The 17,592-nt window shown below is 29.8% G+C and overlaps 2 protein-coding genes across 3 annotated transcripts; one reads left to right on the top strand and one right to left on the bottom strand.

Annotated features, from left to right (window-relative positions):
* The first annotated feature begins 9,436 nt into the window (after nucleotides 1-9,436).
* Nucleotides 9,437-12,472, top strand: LOC113871126 (annexin D2). Its single transcript, XM_027507926.1, has 5 exons — nucleotides 9,437-9,574; nucleotides 10,254-10,399; nucleotides 10,871-11,089; nucleotides 11,489-11,701; nucleotides 12,003-12,472. Exons 1-5 carry the CDS (start codon nucleotides 9,493-9,495, stop codon nucleotides 12,294-12,296), a joined length of 954 nt encoding a protein of 317 aa, XP_027363727.1. The 5' UTR covers nucleotides 9,437-9,492; the 3' UTR covers nucleotides 12,297-12,472.
* Nucleotides 12,473-12,684: 212 nt separating this feature from the next.
* LOC113871127 lies at nucleotides 12,685-15,631 on the bottom strand. 2 transcript variants are annotated; one of them, XM_027507927.1, is made up of 5 exons: nucleotides 15,314-15,631; nucleotides 15,133-15,206; nucleotides 14,268-14,397; nucleotides 13,823-14,137; nucleotides 12,685-13,182 (listed from the first exon to the last, which is right to left on the bottom strand). In XM_027507927.1, exons 1-5 carry the CDS (start codon nucleotides 15,419-15,421, stop codon nucleotides 12,910-12,912), a joined length of 900 nt encoding a protein of 299 aa, XP_027363728.1. In that variant the 5' UTR covers nucleotides 15,422-15,631; the 3' UTR covers nucleotides 12,685-12,909. The 2 variants fall into 2 exon arrangements, with proteins under 2 accessions (XP_027363728.1, XP_027363729.1); XM_027507928.1 differs by having other exon boundaries at nucleotides 12,872-13,134; nucleotides 13,832-14,137.
* Nucleotides 15,632-17,592: the final 1,961 nt, after the last annotated feature.

The raw sequence follows: 17,592 nt of genomic DNA, 5'->3' as shown, positions 1-17,592 counted from the left end.
TGTTTGTTGTTTTAAATATTGTAACTGTGTCTTTTCTTTAGAGGTGGTATTTGTGAAACAACTATTCTATTGTGGTGGCAATGGCCATAGTTATGATGGCCATTTCAATTATTCATTATCATTGAAGCTGTATACATTGGACTACTGGTAAATTTATAATGATTAATAGTCAATGAAAGTGTTGAAGTTTTGATGTTTGAAGAAATCATACTGGGGTCACAGTCATCTATCTTGCAGCCAAGAAAATTTGTTTCTTTTCTTCAATCTGTTGAGCATAACTCTCAGCCAAGGGTGCAATAATGTGAATCAAAAGTAATTTTATCTTCATTGGATTTTTGGTATATGTTAAGCTAAATTTTTTATGTCCTATTTTATAAGTTGTACAGGATTTAGGTCAAACGGATTTATATCTCCACAAGGATACAATCAAACCCCACAATAATCTTCAACAGTGTTGAAAAACAATATTCCAATGATATGTGTTCAGCTTAACCCTTGTTCCAATGTTTGACTTAGGGTTGGTCTTCTCTTCAGTTGGTTGACAATAATTTTCATGTACTTTTTCTTCAAAACCTGTTAACATCAACCATCAACGCTATGTGGTAAGTTTAACATGCATCAATTTAGCCTTATCAACAGAATGCAGTAGTGTACATATACACATACCTATGTTTTGGACAATACAACCACCTAAAGATAACCTTTTAGACCTTGGACTGGTAAGAATACATGGAGGAGTTAATAACATGTCATGATCATCAGTTGCTTTGCACACAGCTTCTCTTTCTTCATTTTTGATATCCAACACCCACTTTATTAACAATTCCTCTCGAATGATTGCAACCTTATCCTATTGGCATTATATACACTTTAATTAGCACCAATTTAGGTTAAATGGATATAAACGAATGTGTAATACAAACAACAGAACAAATGTCACACTTCAGTCCATGTTGGCATAGTAGAATCACCATCATATGCTGCTTCACCATCCCACATCTTCATGTATTTAATGGTGTGCACACCGCAATCATAACTGTAATAAAAAAAGAAAGGTAAGTGAAGAGTAAATTTAATTTTAATTATTCTTATATATGAATAAGGTGATATGAAAGATGAACTCACCCATTATGTTGTCTTGGGACACTTGGATACTCAATTTGAAGGTGAGCATTTGTAGAGACAAAGTTTTGATCAATCAATGTGAATATTTCTTCAAATCATTTAGCCTACAATGTCATATTATTATTCAGCTTTAGCATTAACTATAACTATGAAACATGCATCATATGACTTAAGGAATAATATTTTCCACACCGCCAATTGATCCAACATAGCCATCTTCCTTATGTGATGTGAGTACATAGAATCTAAGACGTATAACTTCATCTTCTGTCGGTCTACCACATAGCACTACCAATGCTTTGAATACAAGATTGGTGCAAATATCTATAACACAATAATATTTGCATTAATCTATTGCGACATTCTAACACAGCAAATACGCGATACATGACTTCAATTAAAATACCAAATTACAATTCAGAAGTTGAGGCTGATTAACAGGAAAAAAAAGAGGGTAATTCGCGCAATGGAAAATGCTTATCCTTCATGAAATTATCTAGATCAACTTTTACGCAATCCTGCAGTTAGATAAATGAAAAAAACTACGCCAAGGACACAAAGATATTGATGTAATACCAAAATCAAATAAATTTCAATCACTATGAAGTATGAAGACAAAAGATAGCGCGACTTTGAACTTGGAAAAATGTTTGTATCATTCAAAACTGCTCTAGCCAAGCTAACCACCTAAGCATAACTAACACACTAAGTTAGCAGAAAGGGAAGTCAAAAACAACATAACAGAACTACCAGTAATATGATACATTGTACTATACATTGTTACAGAGTTGTCGTCTACGTCTTATTGTCATGATGTCTACCCGATTTAAATAGTATCTGCACATTGAAACTAACACTCTAACACATAAAGGACAAATAGTTAGTCAAGCTAAAATAGCTCACCTCTAATTGGTCATATATAAATAAAATGTATTCCTATTATTTATAAAACATAGACTTATAAATTCATATTCTTTTTTTTTATTCTGGTGGGATTGACTTGTTAATACAATACTGATATAAGGCATTGCATGCCTTTTTTCTACAATCATCTTCATGTGATTGGACAATACGACCACAAGTAAGTCCACCATCACCTTCAGGTATATCTTCATACTGATGTTTTCTGAAATCAAACTCTTTCAAACTTTTGCTTTTCATTTTATGGCTTAATTTATCCAAATCATTAGTTCTTATTTTATTATCTTGTGAAGATTTCATCGCTGTGGAATTAGAAACTATAAGACGATTAGCAGGTAGTGCGGCTTCTGCTTGTGTCTTATACATCTTGATAGTCTTTGCAACAAAGTTTTGAAACAACTACATTTTCACAATAAATAAAACTTTATTCTAATTGACAACAAAATTACATAACATGACAACATAAACTAAACAGCAGCAAAAGAAATATAAAATTGTATTACTAAAAAAAAATTTACTATACCATTGTTTCAAAATTCTGTTTCAATCACAGTAGGTCAACAAGATCACCTTTATCTTTTTTATGATACAATAGACTTTGTTCAAGAATAGAATTATCATTAATTAAAAACAAATTCTTTATATGAAGTACGAATTCATTTTCGTTATAATAACAGTAACTTAACCACAAATAGAAATCTTCAAGATAAATTAATAGAATTTACCAGAATGTCATTCTTCTCTTCTCGAATCTACTTTTCTATCATGTCATCATCCTAAAATTTAACCCAAGGATATTCTTTGTCAAAGCTAGTGATGCTTAATGGACGCTTATGAAAATACAAAACCTGCAACAATATTGAAATTTTATTTTAGATCACAAGGGGTTGGGAACACTTATATACTCAATTAATAGGTTATAACAATTTTACAATTAACATTTTCTAAACTATACCAAATAAGTTACAATATCTTAAGGAAAAATATGCAACCTCCAATCCCTACTGTCTTACTCTTGTATTGTCTTACCTTATATGATTTCAACTGCCTTACAAGCCACTTAAAAATAAATAAGCTTCAATTATACTTTTTTACGTTTTTTATATCAATGATAGATCATAAAAGTGTTGGACCGGTGCCATCTTTAAAGTTGGGCACAAGAAACATGACAAAACATACAAGATAAAAGCTCTTCTAAATTGGTCGTCCACTTTGCCTTTACCAATAATCCAAAATAGTTGGGCATTTGTTATTCCTTTAAATTCAGTCAACATTGCTCTTTGTTCGGCTATGGCACATTCTGGAATGTCCAATCCTATATTCAAGTTTGAAATATTAGATTTATCAGTTATTTGGTAAAGGTCGTTAGGTTAATTAACTTATTTAATATGTACAAACCATGTTCTGGCAGCCCAAAAACTTTGGCTACATCGTGATAGCTTACTGAAATCTCCTCTCCCTTTGCGTATATACATTATTGATTTAAATAAAAAGACTTTACCAATTTTAAGCAGATCCTCCTATCAAGTCTTGTATATTTTACATGGAAAAGTCCTCCAAACCCCATATCAATGACTATGTCTCGTTGTTCTTCTGTCAAGATGTTGCAAATCGTTTGTAAACGATTTGGTGAGCATCGACTAAGGAATACATCCTGTGTATATGCATTTCAATTAAACTATCAAACATACAACATCAATATGAATGATAAATGGTCCACAAGTTTGATGATTACATACTTTGCCGCCAGATTTCTTCTTTGTCTACTTCTTTGACATTTGACGGGTCCTATTACTATGCATAATTTGTCTACTTTCATCACTAGAGTCATTTTCATCTAAATTAACTTTTTCATTAAGATCAAAGTCCTGGTCTGATCCTGAGGTTGTCGCTTGTTCAACAATGCGTCCTTTTCCTCGCGTCATTTTTTAATTATGTACAACCTACAAAATTACCAGTATATATATTACAATTACCATCACATTAAACATTGGTTTACCAATTTTATTTGCTGAATTACCATATTCATACAGTTCAGACAGAGTATAACTGTTATTATATTACTAGCAATTTTAGACTTATCTGCTAATATTGGTGACAACTCAAGAAATAAACTTTAGTAAGTTCAATAACACATATTACACAAGAGAAAAAGAAATTGTGTTAATCCTGCAACATTACCACTTTCATGTTAAAATTACCATCACATTAAACATTGAATTACCAGGTTTATATGTCAATTACCATCTTCATATAGTTTAGACACAGCACATCTTCTATTATATTAGTAGCAGTTTCCTACTTATGGCCTAATATTAGTGACAAAAATTTAATAACCTTATGTTAGCCATTAATTAAGTTAGTTCACTAACATATATTATAGAAGTAGAAAAAAAAATTGTGTACACCCTACAACATTATCATTTTTTACATTCAAATACCATCAAATTGAAAATTAAATTACCATATTTTTATGATGAATAACCATCTTTATGTAGTAAAAATATTAGCATTATTGTTATCATACTCAGGATTAACAGAAAACATATGTAAAATGATTTAACGTTAGCTTATACACTAAATTACTAGAATCTAGGTAAAAAAAATACTAAATTAATATATAAAATTAACTACATTCACTAAATGTCATTGTCTATAAGGCTACCACAAAGGAATCTAAAATGATTTCAGAGTACTCATTAACATTGTGGAAAACCCAAAGAAAAGGACATTAAAAGTACCTGTAATATTGCAAACGACTGATGCCCAACCAATATTTCAACCTATCTTCAACACAAAAGCTCGAAAGAGGGTCAATACAAAAATACCTAGGAGTAGGCCGTAGAGAACAAGTGAGAGAGAGTCATGCAACAATGAATAGTCCTCGAGAGTGAGAAAGGAATTTTTTTTTGTTGAAGAAAGGCAGCAACAACTTAGCTTTGCGATTCAAATGTTTTTGTTTTTTTTATTTGTTCAAGAAGAAGAAGAAAAACCCGCACAGAACAAGTGAGAAAGAGTCACGTAACAATGAATAGTCCCTGAGAGTGAGAAAGAAATTTTTTTTGTTGTAGAAGGACAACAACAACATAGCTTCGCTCCTCAAATGTTTGTTTTTTGAATTTGTTCAAGAAGAGGAAGAACCCATAGAGAACAAGTGAGAGGAGAAGTGGGAGAGACGAAGTGACATTATAAATTGCTCAAATGAGAGATAACACCCAAATATCCAGGCCGCGAGAGAGGAGGAGAACGAAAAAGAAGAAACGCAAAGAACGTGTGAGAGGAAAAGTGGAAGAGACGAAGTGACACAGTATCACGCTCAAATGAGAGACAAAGCTGGGTGTTTAAATAGCATTATTGATTCTCATCATCAACATCCACTGTGGTGAAACGAGCATCCTCACTCCACTATATCTATCACATCACGGCAGCAGCTTACATGCTTAAAGCAAATAACAAATGTCAATTCACTGCTATGTAAGGCATAGTGATCTACATCAAGGCAATAACAAAAACCCTAATAAAAGAGTAACACAAATGCTTGTATAAGATAAATAAATTACAAATTTAAAAGATGTTACTCATTTTCTATTTTACATAAAAGAACCTACCTTAAAACCCTTTCTTACTTGAATGTTTGAGTATTTCCTTACAATAATCCTGCTAACTTGCATGAATTAAAGTATGTATATATATATATATATATATTATAAAACTAAAATATTATGTATTGTTTTGTAGAAAAAAGGAATGGAAATTAATACAGGAAAAACAAAATAAATACCTTATTTAGATTACACCAACAAGAGAAATGGAAAAAAATTACTATGTTATATGCGTAAGACATTGACATAAAATTATTGAGTTAAGAACATTTTAAATTTTTTTTTTAATTTTCTTCATTTTTGAGAGAGTTAAAACTAGTTGATGAGAAATTTTAATTCTCTTCTATTTTTCTCTAAAATTTTGAACTAAATATAAAAAATATAAACAAATTCTCTCCTTTTCGTTTTTTTAGAACAAATACTACATAAGATTTTAAATTAAAAAGGGTAAAAATAAAAAATTAATAAGTATAACAATAGAATAATCCTAATTACATCTTACACCCTTTTAATTAGAAAAAAAATTGATTTTATTCCATTTTGTGTGTTTGAAAACACATTTAAAAAAATTGTAAACATAAATTCAAAATATAATCCATAACTATAACTATAACTATAACTATATATATTACACTATCTATCTATCTTAATTTAGATTTAGGTAACTCAAATAATAAAACATGCTAAAACTTTATTTCGTTATATCTGCTATGTAAAAAAATTGATAGATGGTAATGTATAATTCATACATAAAATGACTATCAAATGGACTCCATGGCCCAATGGATAAGGCGCTGGTCTACGGAACCAGAGATTCTGGGTTCGATCCCCAGTGAGTCGGTTTTACATTTTATAGCGTTGAATTCCAAGTGGTTTCCTAAATTAGCTACCTAGACTGTTAAGTCCCAGTTATTATAAAAAAAAAATTAATCTTTTATATTTTATTTTTTAAATTTAGTTTTGATATATATTATTGGTATAAAAATGTATAATATCTATCAATTAAAAATTATGCAGAATTCATTTTTAAAACAATAATTATTAAAGTTAACAATTCTCAATAAAGAATAACTCATCATTAGATGATAATGTTAAATAAATTGTAAATATTATTAGTATATAATAGTTAATTTTTTTTTTATCTAAACAAACATATTTCATTTAAAAAATTATAGAAAAAAAACTACAAATTAGTAAATGTCTGTATTAATAAGGATACATAATATTATATTATATGAATTAAGAAAATCTATTTAATATTTAAAACTAATAAATATAAGGAGAAATTAAACTTGAATTCATGTGATAAAGAATACAAAAATTAACTCCACAGAATGACAAATCAAGTTATTACAGGTTAATTGATGATTGAATTTTATTACATGATATTCATGTGATCATGGGTACTCTTATTGGTTAAATTAATACTTGTTTTTTTTCTTTTTTTAACAGTATATATATTTTCTTTTTTAGTAATATGACCTTCTATTTAACATTGTAGAATAATTATTCCTTTTGGTCTTTTTTATAAGAAATAAAATAGAACATTCTCTTAATCCTTATTATAAGAAATAAATGATAGATTTAAAATGCATTAATTGGTAAAAAAATTTTATATACTTCTTTTATTACTATCATTAAATATACAAATTACTAACTATACCATTTAATATCATAAATATTTTTAAAATAAAATTTATATTTATAGAAAACATAACAAACTTAATTACTTTCCTTAATATGATAATTTAGTATTTTATTTCTTATAAAAAAGGTCAAACTAAATATTATCACAATAACACCACACCTACTTATAAGCCATACAAAATTTAAGACATATTACAAACTGTAAGCATAAAGTTATTTACTAATATGAATGTTTAAGCACAATAATTCATTAATTTTATGATTAATTTGTCATCAATAGCAAAAACTTTTAACTAAACATGATAATTGCTTTCTTTAAGTCTTAAAAACAAAATAAAAAAAAATGATTTTTAATCTGTAAATAACTGTCAATAAAATTGAAAATGATATCAAACAAAAAAAAGATATATTAATTTATAATATATATTGTAGTATCTTAATTTATTTTTTTTAAATATCGTACCTAAAAATATTTATACTAATAAAAAAAAATACGTGTCAAGTTTAAAAAAATGTTATTTTTTATAATTTATTTAAAATTATATTATTTGCTACATGAACTTTTTATTATATATATATATATATATATATATTGTATATTAATTTTTTTTATAATTTTTTAATTTTAAATAAAATATAATTTATATTTAAATAATTTCTATTTATTGTAAATAAATTATAAATAATATATTAATTTAATAATTAAATATTAATAATAATAAATTAAAAATATAAAAATATATTAATATAATATTATTATTTTATTTTTAAATTTTAATTTATTTAAATATAATAAATATTATAATTTATTTTTAAAAAAATTTATTATTTAAACACATGTTTAAATATTATTGATTAAAATTTTTTATGTAGGATACTCTGAAATTTTTTTATGAATATCCCAGAATTTACCTTAATTTATTACTAAGTAGTTAATCGTCAAGTTAAAAAGCCAAATGGGAAAATATTATTGAATTTGTAAATTCTAAAATATATCATTCACACTGCATTATTTTTTTTTTGTTATAAAATTTGTCTTAGGCCTGTTGTGAAAAACGAGGCAATGCCATCCACATCAATTATTTCATCAACAAGGGAAAAATTAGCCTTAACTTCACACTCTTTAGAAGATAAAATCCATAATAATAATCTTTAAAAAAATTAATTTATCAAATTTAAGTAATTTTATTATAATCTTAATAATTAGTTTTCAATAAATAATTATTGCTAAATGTACTTTACATTTTTGAGAAGTAGACTTTAAAATAATTATCATGCTATATTATTGTTCATTTGCTTTAGAAAAACAACACTATTGTTCCATTTTCAGAAGTACTTGAAGAGTTTGTATCTTTGAATCAGTGGATGAAACAAAGTAAAATAAAATATTATAACATTATAATGTCATGATCATTTAAAGCAATATAATATCATAATGTTGATTTAAAAAAAAAACCCTTATTAAAAAAAGCACAACAAAATTATAGAAATTACAAGTTATTTTTATAAAATTAAATGAGTTGTCAAGAAGTTCTTCTAAACACTCACAAAAAGTATTTCATTCTATTTATTAAATTTTATTTTTTTATTTTTTATTGTAATTTATAGGGTACGGAACAGTTAATATTTTTTATTCTATCATCACATTTATTTAAATCTCTTTTTGGTTTTTTTTCAAACACAACTATCCTCTCTCTTCTTGAATATATCTCTAAGTTACAGCAAATAACGAAAGGAAAAAATGAGCTCAATTTATAAAGAAATTACAATTCATAAATTATTTACACGGGAAAAATATATTCAAACAGTATAGTGAATATATAAACGTGAGTGTACTTATTTTCGTCTGCAAATTAGAACACGTCGTTTGAAATTGGAAAACCGTGATTATTCGTGGTACAGCTAATGTGAGTAATGTCACGTTTTCTATATTTGAAGCTGATATCACGTTTCTCACACTTCCATCAAAAAGCAAGGTTATAATTAAAAATGAATTGAATTAATGTATATATTTTTAAGGGATGAAATAAATTTTTTCATGATTGAAATAATTTTACTAATTCTTTTTATCCTTCTGGTAGGCAATAGGTTCGCACCATTTATGGTATAAATGATTAAGCCGGCACCAACTTCTCATTCTCCTTTCTGTTTTGTACATCACATTCTACACAGAGATCGTGAACACTGAACACACGCTATGACAATGGCAACGTTGAAGGTTCCCGCTCAAGTTCCTTCTCCAGCGGAAGACAGTGAGCAATTGCGAAAAGCTTTTCAAGGTTAATCTCACTCTTTCATTTCTTTGACTTTAATTTTGTTTTAGATCAGTGATCTGTTCGCATTTTCTCGATCTATGTCGTTTGGATTTAAATTTTTGTGCGTCCGTGATCTGATTCTGCGGTTTCTTTAATGTATCATCACGCTGATGGCTCTCTCAACTCTTACTTGGATCACGGAATTAATCGTTGACTTGTTGTAGCGCTTCTGATCAAATTATACGCATGCATTACTGTTCTGTGGTTTGTGTTTGGTTTATGCAATCACTGCTAGTTATATCTGGTTGATGAATGACAATGATCATTGAGTATTGATTTCGTTTTTTTATTATTTAATTTAAATTTCGCTTTCAGTGATTTTGATTTTCTCCTTTTGCCGATGTTGTCGAATCGTGTTTTCTTTCTGTAAAAACTAAACGGAACGGTTTCGCGCACACGTTTGACGTGGCTTTAATGCAGTTATAACTAACAAGCAACTTGTGTAATCCATAGGATTTTTTTCTTTTTATTTTTGTATGTGTAATGTTTAGTCTCTGTGGAATAAGTGTAAATAACTGGTTACAGACAATTCATAGGTGCTCAAATAAGGTGTTCACTTTGTTTTGTCATAGCAAGGGGCCTTTTTCATTCTCTGGTCACTCTAGTTGTTTCCAGTTGTTGTCACTGTGACGTATCTTTGCAGGGTGGGGAACGAATGAAGGATTGATAATATCAATCCTTGCTCATAGAAATGCAGCTCAGCGAAAGTTGATTCGCCAAACTTATGCTGAAACCTATGGAGAAGATCTTCTTAAAGATTTAGATAAAGAACTTTCAAGTGACTTTGAGGTCAGTTTAAATCGATTGATTTCTGGCTTATTGATGTAAATCTCAATTTGACTCCCATTTCACTTGTCAGAATTCAGAAATTTCGATTTCGCTATTTATTATTTGGTTTTCAATTTTCTTAGTACCCCATTTCAGTGTTCTATACCGATGATCTTGTTGAATAAGGGTATGTTTAGTTGGAGTCGGGTTTTGGAGGAAAACGAAGGCATGATAAATTTTTATTTCTAATAACTATTCTCTAATTTGATGATTTTTTTGAATAAAAGAAAGATAGATCACCATAAATTTAATGTGTTTATGTTTTGTTTATTTTACAAACATTATACTACTCACACAATTTAAAAATAAAATGTGTTCATCTCCATTTCCTTCTAGAATCCAACTTCCAAGCATTTATACCTTGAAGGAAATGAATAGTTGCAGTTATGAAGCTTTTTTCTTGTCTAATGTTTGATGTTTTGAATCTAAAAGCGGGCTGTGTTGTTGTGGATAATGGATCCTGCTGAGCGTGATGCCTTTTTAGCTAATGAAGCTACTAAGAGGTTGACTTCAAGCAATTGGGTCATTGTGGAAATAGCTTCCACTAGATCTTCACTTGACCTCTTTAAGGCAAAGCAAGCATATCAAGCCCGTTTCAAAAGGTCCCTTGAAGAAGACGTTGCCTATCATACTTCTGGTGACATCCGCAAGGTAATATGAAGACGCAGTTTCTAATGTACTTGTTTATCTCTTGACAGAGAGACGTTGCATATGTTGGATTATTTAATGATTTGAATTATTGGCTTCAGAGATTGATGCCTCTGTTTGATGTCATTTCCTCATCAATCCAAATTTTCCACAATATGCAAATCTTTTCAATTTAAAGAACCTTTGCTTAGGAGTGAGTCACAGATTTATGTTCAAAGAACAAATATGTTCCAGAAATATGTGCTCCTTGAGAGGATGGATATATCTATTCATGTGAATTGCTAGATTTAAAAGCTAATCAACGTGCTTTACTTTTGTTTTGTGCATTATTATGCTATGTATAGACCTAACATTTTTTACCTATTACCTAATGAAACTTTGTTTTTGATACTTCAATAACAGCTATTGGTTCCTCTTGTGAGCATATTCCGTTATGAGGGGGATGAGGTGAACATGACATTAGCAAAATCTGAGGCTAAATTGCTTCATGAGAAGATTGCGGAGAAGGCCTACAATCATGAGGACATGATCAGGATTTTAACAACAAGAAGTAAAGCACAGTTGAGTGCAACACTAAATCACTACAACAATGAGTTTGGGAATGCCATAACCAAGGTATAAATGTTTTGGCTGCTTATGAGTCTTATTTCTCTGTTTTTAACTTATCTACTTTATGCTCAAGTACCAACTGAGCACTTGCACAGACACAGTGCTGAACTTGTGTTGTCGACAATGTTACTGATCACTTTAAGAAACACGAATTCCTGTACTAATCAATTACTACATCTTAAGGGAATGGGATGATTCTGGTTTTTTACTTTCTTTTAAAAAGAAAGACACGATAGAGTTTGTCATTGAGCAATTATAAGATTAATCAGTGATTTGTAGTCGAACTTACAATTGGCTTCTGCTGCAGGATCTGAAAACTGATCCGAATGATGAATATCTGAAATTATTGAGGGCAACCATTAGGTGCTTGACCTACCCTGAGAAATATTATGAGAAAGTCTTAAGGCTGGCTATAAACAAACTGGGAACTGATGAATGGGCCCTTACTAGAGTGGTGACAACCAGAGCTGAAGTTGATTTGCAGCGAATTGCTGAGGAATACCAAAGAAGAAATAGCGTTCCTCTGGATCAGGCAATAGCCAACGACACTTCTGGAGACTATAAGAGCATTCTCCTAGCTCTGGCTGGAAATGATGATTAAGAGCTCTTACTCTGCTCAGTTTTCATGGATTGCTGGTTAGCCTCTGTGCCGTGGATCTCTGGACAGAGGAAATCGGTGGCTTGCTGGAAATGATGCTTGTCAGGTGTATAAATTGTCCTGGTCTTTTTAAAATAATGTTTTGAATATGATCGTAAATTCAAGACATAGAGCTTTACCCCTTTAAATAAAATATTTGCCTTGTCTTTTTCGACTGTACTAAGAATCAATTATTCCTACATCATACTTACCGCCCTTCACAAAAAGTCGGTATGGATAAAGGCAACTATAATAGTTAATTTCTTACCATATATCAGCAAATATACATCTAAACCATTATCTCGTAAAAAGCATAAACCAGATATAGTAAATAATTTCTTAATACAGAAGGAAAAAAAATCTTAAAACAATTTTATTAATCCAATATATGATTGTGTATATAACATAAATAACCATTTGCACCCTTTATCGTAACACTAATTATACTGCGTCAGGGGTTATGCTGTAAATATACAACGCTGACAATCCAACACACTGATTCTTTCAGTCAAAGATGGAACTTGAGAGGAATTTAAAGATCGCACACACGTAAATGGAACCAATTTAGACATCAAGTTTAAAGGAGGGCAATGCTGCTTCCTCCACCAGGTGGTCTACGAGCACCTCGTATACAGTCTCTGGTTTCTGCCTTTCCATCAGCAAAGATGTCACTCCCAGCCATTTCTTTAAGTTTAGCCCTGCTTAGAGGTTTTTCTGCTGATCCAACAGGAACGTCTCCCTTGAAAATATTATTGCCCGTCAGCTCTGCAAACTTCTGGTCATGTATTTTCTTTGATGTCTTCTTAACTGATTCTTCACCAAATAAGAGATTAATTTGGCCACCGGCAGGCTACAACAATAATAAAACTAAGGTCAAAATGTAATCATAAGAAGGGGGGAAAAAGCTTGTGAGCTGAAGGGGAAACACATGAAAAAGAAATGGATGAATGTACATTTATTTCAGGAAATATAAAAGGTTGTTCCATTAAAACCAAGAGAAACACATCTATTGCCTCAACAAAAAATCTTAAAAGGAGAAAAAAAAAAGGAAATCTAAAGTGAAGAAACCTCATGTGGAAACTTTAGAAACTCTCGACCAACTTATGGACCTGCCTCTTCCAGTAGAATGCATGTGCCCTTTTGGCTCTAACTCAAGATAACATGCTCGTGTTTTGGTGAAGGAACAAACTTTATGATTAAAAATTACATCCCCGAAAGAGAGGTATTCTTCAAGAGCAGCAAACAATATTTCTATTATAACCCTTGGGTTATATTATCATAAAATTATACAATTTGATCTGGATTTGAATTTTTCCTTTCAGGAAACCACAAGGTGATGTTTTTTCACCATCAAAGATAAAAATTTATCACTATGAATAGCCATGTATATGTTATAAGGCGGGATTAGAACAATGTAAAAATTTTTAAGCCATTCATCCAATATAAATCTGATGACTCATGATTGTTCTTAGTGCCCAGAAGACACTTACTTTAGAAACTTTCGCTGTTTCCTGCACCTTTTGTTGAACAGGTTCTCGCACACCTTTACTTTCTTTCGATTCCAAAGCGGGTGCAGCAGCCAATGAACGAGGCACAATTTCTGGGGGAGGGCCAAATATATCATTTCCACTGAGCTCCTTGGTCTTGGCACTTGATATTTGTTTCTTACTCTTTGTGTCTGATTCACTTTGATATGTTCCACTAAGTTCACGCTGCTTTGCTATCTCCGGTATAGAGGTTGGTTTCTTTGGAGAAATGCTTTCATCAGTACTGAATGATATCTGACTAATTCCACTCATTGCTTGCTGAAATGTAATTGCAGGGAAATAAAACAAAGAATACTGTTATCACAACAGAGTTGATATTTAAGAAACATTCGTATTTGTATGGTCAAATATCAAATCTCCCGGGAAGGAGGTAAACCATCTGGTATACCTGATAGACACGTATGCTTGTTCTGTTGTTTGCATTTGCAGAATTGCCTTCTGATGCAGTATCTTCCTCACTAGCCAAAAATATACCACTTCCATTCATCTCTTTCATTTTATATCCTGAGCATGGTTTCCTGAGTAACACACACACACAAGAATATCATATAACATAACCTTTGAAATTACTTGTAGCCAGAATGCTGCTGTTTAAACCGACAATTTCCAGCCAAAAAATAACAATAATAAATTTATGGCTTTTTAACATGGCATAATAAGAATCTATACATAATAATATTAACGATCACAAAATATTATAAAATTCAATGTATTCATAATATTAAATAATACGATTTTTAAAAAAAATCATTTATTCATTTTCAAACATATGTCGCGAACACACATTAAAAAAACCAATAAATATAAGTAAACATACATGCACATGAAAAACACAAGCGGTGATTAATACACCCAATTATGTCAGTCAGAAAGTTAGGCTAACAATAAAGAGAGGTTCCATTAACAAATCAGTAATGATTAAGCATAGAAAAAAATAGTTTACAAGGAATTTCACGTCAACTGTTTGTCATAACACAATTCTCAGAATTTCAACAATTAACAACAACTGAATGCAGGAGACCAAAGATTTGCTTCTTCTCAACACGTTCGCATTAATAGTGGAGGGAAAACTCGAAATAAACAACTAACTAAAAAACGCATAGTTTCCGACAATACAGAACAGATCAAAAAGGAAAACAGAATCTGATCACAGGAAGAAGCAATCAAAACGAAAAAAAAAATCGTTAAAAAAAAAGCACTGGTAGATCTGAATGCACACTCAATACTGAATAAAAAAAGAAAGACGATATTACTTTTTGGCCAGAGTCTGTGCTTCTTCCTCAGTGAGCTGAATTCCGCGGAGAACCTCGCCGATTTTATCGGAAGGCTGTGATTACGATGAGCCATTTAAAGAACCAACAAACTCGTTATATATCTTAAGGAAATTAAGATTGAATCGAAGAAACTAAACAAATAAATAAAAAATTGTATGACCTGGTGAGAGCGGTGAGCGGAGGCGGGGGAGTCCGGCGGAGGTTGTTCGGGCCATGTTAAGAGATCGGAGGTTGAAGTGTGGATGCTGAGGGGTGTGTTTCTCTGCATTTTGTGTGTTTGTTTTGAGTGAGAATGAGAAATGGCGTTTGTGTGAGTGTGAGTGTGAGTGTGAGTGAGATATGCGCGGGTGAGAGGGTTATGTTATTCACCAGATTTGAAAATGCGTTTCAACGATAACGAACCATAAAAAAATCATTATCTTTCTTTCTTTCATTTTCTCGAATTTTCAACTGCAACTGCCACCTACAATTTACGAATCATTACAATCTCCCAAGAGATTTGGATACAATGTTTCATTCCACTTCCTTTTATAACTACCTTTGCCTAGTAGAATACGCCTACACTTCCTTTTATTTATAAAAAAAAAGGACTTTTGAGGTTACCAATGGATTATACCATCCGCTAAGGAACCAAGATTTTAATTTTGATTTGTGTCACATAATTTTATTTATTTGTTGTTAATTACCATGTGTTGATTGGGGATGCTTAATAATTAATTTAAATTATTTTAAAGAAATTTTAAGATGTATTTTGACAAGTAGCTTAATCAGATATTTATTTAATAAATCATTATTACATGAGAGTTCATGAAATAAATTTAATTACGAAATTTATTAGAATAAATTAAAAATCTTGTTAATTTTTATAAAAAATTATTAAAATAAACTAAATAAATTAGAAGAATCGTAAATTATTTTTAGAAGTTATGTACAAACTCTTTTAGATACCACTTAAATCAATTTAAAAATTCAAAACTTCAAATATATCATTTATTGAAAAAGTAAAAACAAAAACACTACGTTGTGTTATACCATTTGGTTCAATTTTTCAGATTGTGTCTGAAATGAAACTGAACCAAATCAAATCACAAACTTCCTAAAGTTATAGTAATTTTTTTATTCAATACTTCTATAAACACTAACTTGAAATTATTTTATTAAATATATTTGACTTATAAAAAATTGAGATTATTTTAATTTATAATTTAAATTAAATTAATTATAATTTATGATGAGATTTAATAACTTTAACAAGTTCTTTTATAATTATTATGTATTTGAATTTTTCATGTGAAGTATGCGTGTGTTACTTGTATAGATGGGCAATTTTTAAAAAAGAAAATTAGTATTTGTTTGGAAAAAATGATAATTTAACTAATTAAAATTTCAAACTATAATGATAGATCATTCTCGGAATTATGCTTCGTTAAGACAACACATAAACTTATGGAGAAAAAATAGTGATGAGAGAGAGAGAAAGAATTTGTAATCTGTTGTTAATTATGATATTTGACCACTATATCAACACTTAATAATTGGTGGGTATATGTCTAAATGAGTAGCTTAAACGTTCCCTTCTTAGGGTGATAGAGCTAGATACAAGTCAATTTCTCTTTCCAATTTGCCGAAAGTTTTGTTTATAAACGTAGCTAACAATTAATTATCCCTTGTTTCTTAATTATCTCCTTCTAGCAATTTAATATTATCCTTTTTTTGGTCAAGTAAATAGATTACTGTAACTCTTACTGTCATAGCCGTAAAACGCCAGAACATCTTTTACTTCCATTTTTAGTAGCTTCTTGATTCATCTTAAGGAAAGTTATACTTAAGTAACTTTTTAATACATGCAATGAGAAACCACAAAAAAAGCATTTCGTTTTGAGTAAAAATAGAAGTTGACTTTAAGGGTACTTTAATCAGCGTTTGGTGATCGTATATTTCTTACATTTATACTTGAATAGTACTTGCGTGTTATACAGTAAGGAAATTTATTTAATGAGAATAATTTTATGGTAAGAATATGCTTAAAAATATTAGTGTAATAGAAAATATCAAGAAATTAAAATTATAAATGAGAAAATAAAAAGTGGCACACAATGTTTAAAGGAAAAAACTCTGAAAAAAGTTCATGGACAAGAGTAGAAACTTTTTCACTAAATAGAGAAAATTACGTTATTTTCTCTGAATATAAAGATATATACACTCTCTTATAATATAAGAACATACTCAAATGTCTCTTATATTGACTACTAAAATTTGGGTTTGCGGATTAGATAGAGTAAATATTAGGGATTAAATCTTACCAAATCTAGTAGAGACATAAAAGGATGCAAAAAATTATGGGGATTTAAAAATTTATTAAGAGTGATTATATTCTTACAAAATCTATTTATAAAAAATTTTACAAATATTATAAGAATAATAAAGAGTTTTTAAGTG

Source organism: Abrus precatorius, unplaced genomic scaffold (assembly GCF_003935025.1).
Source record: "Abrus precatorius isolate BTA unplaced genomic scaffold, Abrus_2018 Scaffold7, whole genome shotgun sequence".
Classification (NCBI taxonomy): domain Eukaryota; kingdom Viridiplantae; phylum Streptophyta; class Magnoliopsida; order Fabales; family Fabaceae; genus Abrus; species Abrus precatorius.
The sequence above is the reverse complement of the archived record's forward strand: the minus strand, read 5'-3'. Positions and strand labels throughout refer to the sequence as shown.

Coding starts and splice junctions, on each gene's coding strand:
- LOC113871127 (XM_027507927.1), bottom strand. CDS start 15,421: ATGCAGAGAAACACACCCCTCAGCATCCACACTTCAACCTCCGATCTC. Junction 14,138..14,267: donor CAAGCATACGTGTCTATCAG/GTATACCAGATG, acceptor ATTACATTTCAG/CAAGCAATGAGTGGAATTAG. Junction 13,183..13,822: donor AAACAGCGAAAGTTTCTAAA/GTAAGTGTCTTC, acceptor TTATTGTTGTAG/CCTGCCGGTGGCCAAATTAA.
- LOC113871126 (XM_027507926.1), top strand. CDS start 9,493: ATGACAATGGCAACGTTGAAGGTTCCCGCTCAAGTTCCTTCTCCAGCG. Junction 9,575..10,253: donor ATTGCGAAAAGCTTTTCAAG/GTTAATCTCACT, acceptor GTATCTTTGCAG/GGTGGGGAACGAATGAAGGA. Junction 11,702..12,002: donor TTGGGAATGCCATAACCAAG/GTATAAATGTTT, acceptor CTTCTGCTGCAG/GATCTGAAAACTGATCCGAA.